The following is a 12,019-nucleotide window of genomic DNA, read 5'->3' on the forward strand; positions in this document are numbered from 1 at the left end:
TAAATTATGGCCATGGGAAAAGTTGTATATTTAGTGTGTGTATTTTGATAATGACAGATCTTAAATCTGTATACAGAATATCCTTGATAAAATAGACTGTCTCTCTAGGCAAGAGTTCTCTTGCCTGTCCCTAAAATCTGTAGTGCTAAAGCCCCTCGGCCACTTGTCGGCCTTCTGGTTTTGCTGGAAGGGTTTCCTGCAGGGCAGGTTGCTGGGCTGCCCAAGGCTGGCCGGCCAGCCCGAGCTCTTGTCACACAGACAGAGCCTGGTGCGGCGTGGGGAGCCTCCTTGAGACTCAGAGGGACTTGAAGCTGAAGCAAGAAGGTTGTGTTCTCCACCAAGGGGACTAACCTACCCGAACTGAGTAGAAATGTCAGTCTTCCACTGCCCCCTCCCTGCCGTCTTTCCTCCCGCTGTTCCTCCGGGAGTTGATGGGGAAGAAGTCAGCACCGGGTTAAAGCAACTCCCAGCAGTGCCCACCAGGGGGCTTCAGAACCTGCTGACCTCAGGGTCACAGTCATTTGCCAGTTGGTGGAGCCAGTTTGACCTTTGGTTCTGTTGCTGAAGCCGGTTTGGGACTTGGCTGTCTCCGAATAATCCACTGGCCCACGGGAGCATTCGGAACCTTGAATAGACCTGCTTGGACAATGCGTCGGGTATAGGATTGTCTTTCCTCCTTGTAAGTCAGGTGTCCAGACGTTCGGCAGGTGAATTTGTCTGCTCGACGCCCTCTCCGTCACTTTGGACTCTGTGGGAGTGGGCATCTCCACACACCTGTGTATGTGAAAGTCATTTTACATTTCAAAGCAGTGTGTTTTTCTTATTTTTATATTTTTAACTCTTTATCCTTGGATGTATAAAGTGAACTTCTGGCTTCTGTAAGTATGCTCTCTGCACCTCTAATGTTTTATCATGTATTTATATGTTGTACACAGTACTGGCCGATTCTGTAAATGGGTGTATTGTACAGAGAACACGAACGACTCTCCCTTATTTTACGTCTTCGGCATCATTGCATTAAAGTGGTGTCATTGACTTCTCTGCACCTGTGTCAGAGCCACTGCGTGCTGTGCTGCCCGACGTGAGGGGTGGAGTGATTGACTTGGGACCTGCCAGTTGGACCGGTGCCCTGTCACCGGTCAGCCGGTGGACCTGCTGCACTTGCAGAGCCACGGGCAGCCCGGCTGCTCGCTGCTGGGCGAATGCGTCTTGCTCCTCATCGCTTCTCCTCCGACCTTCACTGGCGGCTCGCCGCCATGTGTGACAAATCACCACCACCAGTGTCAAGTGCTTCTGGATTCAAGGGTGAGTGCCCTGGGCAGCCCCCAGGTGGGCCTTCTGGACCTGGCTCCGGGCTCCCCACCTGTCAGCAGTACCTGGGAGCACGCTTTCCTGGGGCCACAGGACTCCACTGGACATACTTTTGACAGCAGGTTAAGGAAGAAAGAGCTATGCCAGCTGCCAGCCTCTCTCCCGACACGTTTCCAGCAAGTAGATGTCTCCATAGGTGTGTCACCTCACCCTGCTTCCTGCCTTATTTCTTGTTCCTCGACTTGTGAGTTGAGCATCTTCCTTGTTGAGCTTAGGTCTCCCTGTGTGAGTGCGTCTATGTGAGCTGTAAAATTGGTGTGACTTCAGCAAGTCTCATTTCATCCGAAAGGTCTTTTCTTTCCCCCACTTTTCATCCATTGTGGCATTTCTGTCATCTGAAGCATGAGTGGGAAGTTGGCAAAGATGTGGTGGTGATTTAAATGCAGTATTGGCCAAGTCCAGGTTGTCAACTTCAAGAGTCTGTTTACCAAAGACAGGGAGCAGAGGCACAAGCGTGTTTGACCCTCTTCCTCTTTCTGCTGTGACCTTTGGGGCCACCCTAGGGGACAGTTGGAAACTGGTCCGCCGGGGAAAGCACTGCTCTTGTATGTCTCTGTGGTCTTGGAAAAATAAACCTGTACAACCTGCACGTGTGGTCTCGGTCATCTTCTGCGACCGCCCTGCTGGGCTGGGAGGAAGGTTGGGTTGGGAGGCAGACCCTGGCTCACTTCACCTCGGCGCTGGAGCTGATTTTCTAGTCCGTGGAGCTTTTTGTTTTGTTTGATGTCGACTATTTTTTAAAGTCTTCATTGAATTTTGTTACAGTTATTGCTTCTGTTTCATGTTTTGGTTTTTTGGCCGCAAGGCTTATGGGACCCTAACTCCCTGACCAGGGATCGAACCCACACCCCCTGGGGTCTTAACCACTGCACCGCCAGGGAAGCCCCTCGTGTGTGGAGTTCTTTTGAGATGCTGGTCCCAAAGGTGCGACTTGTCAGTGTTGCTGGTCTTCATCAGACTGAGCATGACATGCGAACTTACCCATTTATCCACCATGTGGACTGGAAGCAAAATCTCCTGAAACCGATGGGGGTCCTTTCCGCCTGAGAATCGAAGCCGTGAACTATGCCGTCCCTCCACAGCTGCTCATCCCAACCGCCTTGCTGAGACTGAGGTTGCCTGAGAGAGTCCTCCTGGCAGAGGATCTTGCGGGAGGGTGACCAGCAGCAGCGAGGGAGGGGCCTGCCCGAAATGGGGTCTGACGCTGGTTGACGAGCCTCAGTGGATGACAGACTGCAGGGATTGACTTTAAAGATTAATTAAAATACGTATCCATTAATTTGTTTCCCGTGAACTGGAGAGGGTAGATTTTACGTGCGTCGGAACATGTTTTGGGGCAGTGCAAGCTGTCGTTTTGCGGTGCTGCAGTTTGATCGAGGTGCGGGTAGAGAAGTCGTGGTCAGGTGGCTTTGTGGTGCCTGGGTAACTGCCTGGTGGTGGTGATGTGTACGTGTGCCTTCATGTCATGGAATCTGTTGGCCCAATTACTTCTGCAGGAGCTTAGAATGTGTTGGAAGCCAGGGCTGGGACCTGACCGCCAACTGCATCTCAGCAGGGAGGTGGAACGTGCGCCGGGTGAGAGTGGGGGCCTGGCTGCTTGCCAGCGCAGTGGTTGGGGTAAGTCACTAAGCCCCTGGCAACTTGCTCATCACTGATCTGGGCTGAGAGTTGCTACTGCATAAAGTCATCATGTGCGGCGCATAGGAAGTACCCCATCCTGTTAGCTCGTGTGGGACTGAGACGGGAGAGGCTCCTGTCGTCTGCTTGACCCTCACCCCAGGGAGGAGCCGTGGAGAGGGGGGCCCGTGTGGCGCGCTGAGGGCTGGTGCGAGCTGAGTGGATATCTGACTTTCAGCCCCTCACTACAGTTGAGTGCATAGTCCTGGGTTTAGAGACTGAGTACTTGGCAGGAGAGGCTTATTTTACTCATGGTCCAAAGGGCAAGGAAATCTGCTGTTTCAGAATCTGGAAAGAGTGATGTCTTACTGGCCAGGCACAGTGTCACCCGTTTGTTTCATGTCCGACCTGCTCATGAGGAAGTCAGACCCTGCTTGAGAGGGATGCGTGTGTGTGTGTGTGTGTGTGTGTGTGTGTGTGTGTGTGTGTGTGTGTGTGTGTGTGTGTGTGTGTGTGGTGTATGGTGTGTGCGCGCCGTTTAAAGTGATGGAGAGGGTAGGCTCTGTGACCCTGGAGGTTAATACTTGAAACCAAATGGTGACAGTGCCCTGTGCTGCTTCCTCTTTGTGCATCATTTTGAAAGCCTGGAATGAGCATCTCTAACAACCAAAAGGTATAGACGGAAGCTCTGTAAGGATGACAGTAACAAAAATACAGCCGTCAGTGCAATGATTCATTTTTCTGGGAACACGGGCTCCTCTGAGAGTCCATTGGGAGCTCTGGACCCTCTCCCCGCAGGGACATGCACACGCACACACGGACGGTTTAAGAGCCCCCCCTCCGCCCCGCCGGCAGCTGGAGCCCCTCACTGAAGAACCCCCTGACTGATAATAAACCTAATAAAATCTGGGTTTATACAAAAGAGGGGAGAGAGGACTTTGCAAAGGATTATCCTACAGTCTAGCCACTGACCTTCACTAGTGCATTTAGATTTAAAAGTGTGTTACAGGCACGGTCTCCCTCCCTCACCAAGTAAGCTGAGCTTGGCCTGCTGGGTCACTGAGTAACCTTGATCTCACTGTTCCATGGGGGCATCCCCTTTGATGTCGTCCTCTACACTTAACACTGGTGGTCTGGAGCTCCATTTAAAGAAGCTGGGCTGGGACCAAGCAGCCCTTCTCTGTCCACAAGCGCTTCCTCCTTGGATCCCAGTGTCCCCGCGGCTGGCTGCGGCTTCAGCTGGAGGTGAGTGCTTTCCATTGGGCCAGCGCGGGCCGTGGGCCGTGGGCCGGGGCTCTGGCTGTGTTGTCCCAGGTGGGGGAGTTTGTGGTCCTTCGGTGGTTCTCAGCAGTGGTAGTTTTGGTGGGACAGACACTGTCATGGCATCGCTGAGGACTTGCTGCTCTGGGTCCCTACCTGCATCTGAGAAGATGAAGTGCCACCTTCTGCTTTGACTGTACCTGCTCCTCTTCTTACGAATCTCAGCCCCAGGGTATATAGACTCCCTCGGGGCAGCGTTTTCAAACTGTTGGCCCATCTCCCTTTACCTGTTTTATATATTTGGCTACTGCACAGAATTTCATTTAAAAAAAAAAAAGAGATTCTTCTGCCATTACAAAAAAAACATTTAACGACTGCCACATAGTGTGTGTGGGTGTGTGTATATACAAGCAATTGTTAATTACATTTATGCTTTTAACTCAGAATTGATTTTAAACTCCTGACAATCAGGCTTGGCCCCAGTCACATTCCTGAAAGTTTTCCTCAAAGTTTAACCTAAATTGAATGCAGGATGAAAAAAAGTCTGCACACAAGTAAACGTCTTTGAAAAAAACAAAAAGCAGCCCTTTTGTTTCCTTCAAGGGGACCCCAGGTGTTGGGTCGAATGGAGTGTCAAGTCCTGACGGTTCAGGACCAGGGATGGTGTTTCCTCGGTTTTCCCAGCCACCTGAGTCTGGTTTCAGTCTCAGAAGAGCTGCGCCCTGGGCGGACAGGAGTGGAAAGAGGGCGATTTGCCGGGAAACAGCTGCATTTAAGACCTTGCTTGGGCGCTGGCTGAATCCAGGCGAGGTGTGCACCCGGCGTGCCCGTTTTCTCATCTGTAAGCGGGGCCAGAGCACCTCCCTGGGAAGGCAACGGTGAGATTTCAAAATGATGTGTGCCTGTGCTGGGCACCTGACGAGGACCAGGAAAGGTCCATTTTCCTTCCCTTTCTGAAGGGTGAGGCGCCAAAAAAAGTGACAAGTTCATTTGTTCAAGAAAATCTACTAAGGACCTTCTGCGTGCTAGCTTATTGGCTAGGAAAAGGTGGAATCTGGGACTTCCCTGGTGGTGCAGTGATTAAGAATCTGCCTGCCAATGCAGGAGACACGGGGTTCGATCCCTGGTCCGGGAGGATCCCACACGCCACAGAGCAACTAAGCCCATGCGCCACGACTACTGAGCCTGTGCTCTGGAGCCCACGAGCCGCAACTACTGAAGCCCGCGTGCCTAGAGCCTGTGCTCCGCAACAAGAGAAGCCACCACAGTGAGAAGCCTGTGCACCACATCGAAGAGTAGCCCCCGCTCGCTGCAACCAGAGAAAGCCCGTGGGCAGCAACAAAGACCCAACGCAGCCAAAAATAGTAAGTATATAAATTTAAAAAAAAAGGTGGAATCTACTGGTAGAATGGTGTCTCAGTGCCAAACCAGAGCTGGAGGGAACAGTACTGGCTGGCAGTGCTGCTGTTGAGAGGACACAGTGGAAATAAAGCATTCAGTTTGTTATTCAGTGTTTATTAAGTAGATTCAGTCTTATATATGATATACAGATTCAAAAGAAAAAGGATTCCACATACTTATGAAATCAGTGCATTTAGCAAGTAATACCATGGAGATAACAGCTCGATTAACAGCTCATTGGTCTTTTGTTAAGTGAGGGGAGAGGGAGTTGGCCTGTGCTAGTCATTCCACAAACAAAACAGAATTTAGTTGCATCACATAGAGAAGACACATTCTAAGAATTAAAATATTAAGCCACATTTACTGGAAAAACTCACTATATAGAACACAAATAATTTTTATAGAGCATTGAGGAGGAAGTCCTCACCTGCTTAGAAGAGCCACGTTAAGTTGCATAGGTGCATATCTGTAAAAATATAATTTAGAGGTGAAGCCATTGACTAAGTAATAAAGAGTCATCTTTAGAAGTTGGTGCCATCTGCTGTTTGTCTTAAGTGCCATATGCTTACTGACTGGAGCCCCCTGCCCCTCCCCAGAGGGGATGCCTCATGAATGAGCTGCCTCCAGGCGACCCTGAAGAAATGCTTATACCGTCTGCATTGGGAGGTCTTACAACTCATCTCAGGTAAGGAACTTGCGCTCTTCCCCAACGTGTCTCAATTATGCCAGGGGACTGGAAACCTCTCGGGTTGTCCCTAAATCTTGGGTGGCTTGACCCTGAAGCTCCCATGAGTCAACGTGACCTTCCCATTCCCGGGCTGTCAGGAGAAGAGCTATATCCACCCTCGGCTCTGCAGCCAAGTCCTACTTTCACTTTTCATGAGTCCACGCCGTCAGTGTCCCACCTGCAGCCGGTGGGAAGTCTCCCTTCTGAGCCCTGCTCCTAAATGGACCATATGACACAAGCCTATGGGCCATCTGCCGCATGGAGATTTTTCTGAGCTTAGAAAAGTATTTTTCAGCAAATCTGAGTTCTGTGTGGTGTAGGTTTTTTGTTTTTGTTTTTAGGTGGAAACATAGGTAAAAACTGAGAGGTTTGTGTTTTGTGGCTTTGCTAAGCGGGTGAGCTTTGAGGTGCACCTTCCTCCTCAGGAGCGAGTCTTGCAGGACACACAGGGACTGGGGCATCTGTACATGTAAACAGTACACTTTCACTGAGTCCAAAATTAGGAGCAAAAATACAAAGGTTCACATTGGTCTTAGGTAGATACAGGCGAAAAAGGACTGAGCTGTTTAGCTCATAAACAACAAAAACAAAGTTTCTAAAGCACCACTAAATTATATAAAAATCAGACCATGGACGGATTGAAACTGGTATTCTGGTGAAATACTTTACTATCTTGTAAAAAGTTTTACAAAAAATTACAAATTAAAAGTATCAACCCTCTGAGTTCAAAGCAGCATTTTGAATATGAACTGGTAATTAATCCTATAACCACCCCTGGAGTCATAAGTGGCCCTTGGGAATAGGGATGGCTGGGTTCCACCTGTTTGTTTGAAATCTTCTAAAACTTTCCAACCCCCTGCCGGTCCCCCTCCCCCTCAACACTGTCCTTGGGTATAAACTGAGTGGTGATGGTAAAATGAGTTTTAGATGGGTTGTACTCTCACTGGTCTACCCGATGACCCACCACTAAGACCAAATTCCCATTTCTCCTCTGATTCCAACCTTGTGGGATTAGTGAGCCCCCTGCAAAGACTCTGGAAGGGATATATATTCTATTCTTGCATTACCTCTTAAAAGTAGGATCCCGAATGATCAATTTGTGCCCTGAGGCCCTCCTTAAGAAAGAACTGGCTGTGGGGCAGGGCTTTAGACGCTCCCTTTAGGAGAAGGCAGTCCCTGGGGGGGGTGGGGACAGCAGCGAGCTGGGTTCAGCAGAGCCAGCTCCTTGGTGCTTCTCCAAGTCAGGGGGAGAGGGATGGGGTTGACGCTGCATCTTTTAAAACAAAAGCAAAACTGAACAAGTTCCCTGACGGAACTAGCTAATGGAATCCTGTTTCCACGCGGTAACTTGCTCCTGATTCGGCCGTCACGAGGGCTTCACGTGCAGCTTCACTCGGAAGGAGCCCACCCCAGAGGTGGGGTCAACGTGACGGGATCCACTGTCCTGGAGGGGCTCTGGGAGCCCCAGCGGACCTTGACCACGATCATCATTTGCTTCCTTTCTCTTTGAAGCACACTGAACCTACGCTCTCATCGCGGTGCTAAGGCCGCTGAAGGTGGTCAGTTAGTTGGGACAAGCTTGACTCAGAAAAACACGACTTCACACTGGAGCTTATACTGAGCTTCAGATCTAATCCCTTGTGCGGGTGGTGGCGGAAGCCGCTTCCCCAGTCTTTCTCACTCCTGTGTGTTCAGAAAAGCTAACCGTTTGTGCCTGGCTTGGGTACTGCCTCCGGGAGGAGAAATGACACGTGAAGCAGTTGATGTCGAGAATTCTAAGGCGGCGATTGTCTGTGCCAGTTTTCAACATTAAGATTTTCACAAATTGCCCGGGGTAACATTTTGCAAAAGATCTACTGATTACTTTTTGTAGTATTGTTCACACACAAAAATAAATATTTACACAAATTCAAACGTCCGAGAGTAGTACTGAGCAGATGGGGGCGGGACGTGTGGACACTGGGGGTGGGGTGGGAGCGGCCTCGGGCACTGGAGCTTGTGCTGTGCTGACGGCGGGTCTCGGCGTCCCGGCCCTGGCTGGAGCCTGGGGACTGGTCAGATGGAAGGCAGAGGTGGTGTGGCTGCGTGGGGTGCTGGAGGCCACTTGGGAGAGCAAAGGCCACCCTCAACCTCTCGGGGCTGGAGGCAAGCAGTGGGCAGGACCCCCCGCCCTTCAGACTTTCTGGATCGGGGGGCCCATAGCTCAGTCGCGGATCCGAGGAGGGGGAGGCATCCACGCTGGAGCCCCCTCACCACCCCTCCTGAGGGTGGTCTGCCACAGTGCCAGGAGGCAGTTGGCTGCAGAAAAGCTGGTTTGGGAAGGGGGTGCCTGCTTTGGGGTCGAGCGGCTCTCGACCCTAGGGTCCCCTCGGCCCTGGCTCCCACGGGACCTCTTCGCTCTGAGGGCGGAAAGGCAACAGAGGGCTTCTGTCATGGCTACGGAGTGTCGCATGGAGAGGCCCTGTGGGCCTTGTGAGGTCTGGGCAAATCCCTGGTTTTAGCAGCACTGGTAGGTATTGCACTGAGCAAGAGGAAGTGCCTATCGGGGAGGAAGGAAACCAGGCCAGCCTTTTCGTTTTGCCCTTTTTCACACTCCAGGGATTATGGGTTTCTTCCAGGACTGGCCCCTGCAGAAGGGCTGGTCCTAGGAGAAGCCAGGTGGCTTCTCCACTTCTGCTGATGGTCCCTTTACTCCAGCCACGGGGGCAGGGGACAGGAGCTGCGGTCCACCTTTCCTGACAGCCAGGGGCGCACCCTGCAGCAGTGAGGGGGGTGGGGTCGGGGGGCCCTGTCCGAGGGGCCAGGGCCTGTGCGGAGAAGTGTTCAGACCTGGCTCCCTGGGGGCAGGGTGAGGACAAGGACCCAGCTGACCGGCTGCCTGTGCCCCGGCACTCTGTCCTGTCAAGCGCTGGGGCCAGGGGCTCCTCCCTGGGCTCCATCCAGCTCCTGGCCTCCCCTCTGGACTTACCTCCCAGGCAGACACACTGGGTGGGGGAGGTGGGAGACAGCCGTTCAGAACAGGCTCAGGGCACATCCTGGAAAAGCCCACGCTGGAGTGTGAGGTAGAATACGGGTGACCGTGTGACTGGGGCGTCTGTGGGATGGGGGGAGGGGGAGCCGCTTTTGTTTGTCTTTGCTCTGTAGTGGGTGTGGGTGAGGTCCTCCTGCTTGGCGGGGCTGGGCGCTCAGAGGGACAGCCAGCCCGGCGCCCCCGCTGCCCCCAGCCCTGCCGGCCCCCAGCCCGCGCCAGTGTAGTGATATGGAATGTTAGGTCACAGGGATACATCCTTCTGATCAGACAGACACAGACTGGCAATCTGTACAAACACAAAAGAATCCATTTTCAGAAAAATAAATTACTAAGGGGAGAGGAAGAAAGGGTCCACTTTGTTTTTCTCAATAAATATGCAATTCTGCTCACCTAAGACTTGAAAGGTAATTATCTGGGGGTGGGATTCTAACATCAGGGTCCACGAAGATGATTCTAAATAGAGCTGCGGCCCCAGCGCCTTGTCAGGGGGAGCCCCAGCCCTTCCAAAGCTGCCCCGTTGGCCTCTTCCAAGCAGGTCAGAGCACCCGTGTGGTGAGATTCCAAAAAAAAGTGTCCTTGTGCCCAGAGTCTCAGGCGCTTGGAGTGTGGCTAGAAACAGCTCTTCTGCATCCACCTCTTTCAAAAAACAAAAGGTACCAACTGGTGAGGCGGGAAGCCGGTCCGGGGCTGGGAGAGCCTCCTTCCCTAGGGTAGTGCACTCCACGTGCTGCTGGGTCAGTTCTGCTGTAAAATGAGGTTTTCCAGTTCATCTGCTGAGCGCAGCAGGAAGGCGGCGGACTCCCGGTAGCCGGCGATGAGCTGCCGCACGGCACTGATCTCGGTGGGGCTGAGCTGGGCGGTGGGCATCGTCCGGCTGGTGCTGTTGCTGGAGGGCGTGGGTGTGGGCGTGGTGGAGGTGTTGGAGGCCCCGCCTTTCATGCTGAGGTCCGTGGGCCCTGTGAGGAGGGGAGCCAGGGTGAGGAGGGGCACCCTTTCCCTTATCGTGGGGGCCCAAGGCCCTCGTCTGTCTCCACGGTTGTACCCCAGTGCTTAGAAGGGGGCCTGCAGACAAGACGCGGGCTTCTCTGTTAAGCCCGAGGGTGATCCTGCGTTGGGGTCAGGGGGAGGCTTTGGCCTCGGGCCGGGCAGCACTCTGGGCCCAGCTCCCTGGCACTCATCGCACCTCGGCTGCTCTCTGAGGACTGTCAGGCAGGCCTCCGCGCTCTGGGCTCTGGTCTCCGGGGGAGGGGGCGGCTAAGACGCTGCCGGTAGGTGGGGGTCCGACGCCCCCGAGGGGGACAGGGTGTGGAAAGCTCTGGACGGAGTCCAGAGTTGGAGCCCCAGAAGGCCAGGAAAAGAAGCACCCATGTGTGCGCCTCATGAGACAAGGAAGGGGTTTCTCAACCGCTGCCACCGGGGAAGAGCAAGAAAGAGGCTGGCTGCCCTGGGCTGCCCTGCTTGGGCCTGGGAAAGAGGCCGGGGCTGGGGCGGCCAGATGGAGCGCGCCCTGCCGGGAGCAGCTGGAGGGGCAGGTGGAGGGAGGCGCTGGGGGCTGAGCCTCCTCCTGGTGGGCTGCAGCACGTCGAAGCCCCTTGCCTTTGAGAAGTTCTCTTGTGCCCAAGCGAGGTGGAAGATTAATGCTGGTGGGGTGGGTGTGTGAAGGTCGGAAGGTCAGACAGGACCCAGAGGGGCCCTCTGGAGAAATCACCTCCCCTTTGCCCTTGAACGGTGGCAACAAAGAGGGAGCCTGCAGTCTTACCGAAACACACTGGGGGTGTGTGCTGGGGCCACCAGGCCTGGTCTCCTCTCCACCTTTCCCAAACGGCTCTATGGGGTGCGCTGTGGCTCTGCAGTCAGCGAGCCCGGACTGGCGGCCTGCTCGGCCCCGCCGTGGGTGATTCCTAACTTCCCTGGGCCCCCGGCCCTCAGCTACAGCACAAGGCGACTGTTCTGGGGCTGAGCCACGCCGGTGAACCCCTCGGTGCGGCGGAAAGGGCTTCCAGGAGACACAGAAGCTCCTGGAATTTGAGCATTCTTTGCAGGTGTTCAGCAAGAAAACCGCCAAAGGAGAGGATCTGGCGGTGTGGGAGTGGAAGCTTGCCTGGGAGGCCGCCTGTGACCCAGCTAGGTCCGTCTCCCTGTGCCCTGCCCAGCCCCCAACTCCCATAAGCAGAGATCATCGTACAAGGGTGTGTGAGGCAGTTCTCAGTTACCAGCCAGCTCCCCACTACCCCACTGGTTCTGACAGCCAGTTTGAATCATTATTGCACCTACAGTGGCAGCAGCTTTCTTTTTTTTTTTTTGCCCGCACCATGAGTCTTGCAGGATCTCAGTTCCCTGACCAGGCGCTGAACCCGGGCCACAGCAGTGAGAGCCCAGAATCCTAACCACTAGGACACCAGGGAACTCCCTATAGTTTTTATGCTCCTACAGAGATGGACAAGTCCTTGTCACTGGAGACATATAGACCAGAAGTAACATCTTGGGAGAAATTATGGAAACTCGGCTACTGCTAAAAGGAAGCTGGTGCAGCCCCCAAATGGGGAAGGAAGTTGGAATCTAGATGGGACAGTCTGTCACGTGGGGTTATTTCTTCTCTAATCAGAGAACAG

The 12,019-nt window shown here is 53.5% G+C and overlaps 1 protein-coding gene across 1 annotated transcript in view; it reads right to left on the reverse strand.

Moving 5' to 3' along the window:
• Positions 1-9,740: 9,740 nt before the first annotated feature.
• Positions 9,741-12,019, reverse strand: part of NOL4L (nucleolar protein 4 like) — a 126,848-nt gene continuing 124,569 nt past the window's right edge. Inside the window, exon 11 of the mRNA XM_065892149.1 lies at positions 9,741-10,363. Coding sequence (XP_065748221.1) covers positions 10,143-10,363 — 221 coding nt within the window. The 3' untranslated portion in view covers positions 9,741-10,142. The remainder of the gene's footprint in view (positions 10,364-12,019) is intronic.

Source organism: Phocoena phocoena, chromosome 15 (assembly GCF_963924675.1).
Source record: "Phocoena phocoena chromosome 15, mPhoPho1.1, whole genome shotgun sequence".
NCBI lineage: Eukaryota > Metazoa > Chordata > Mammalia > Artiodactyla > Phocoenidae > Phocoena > Phocoena phocoena.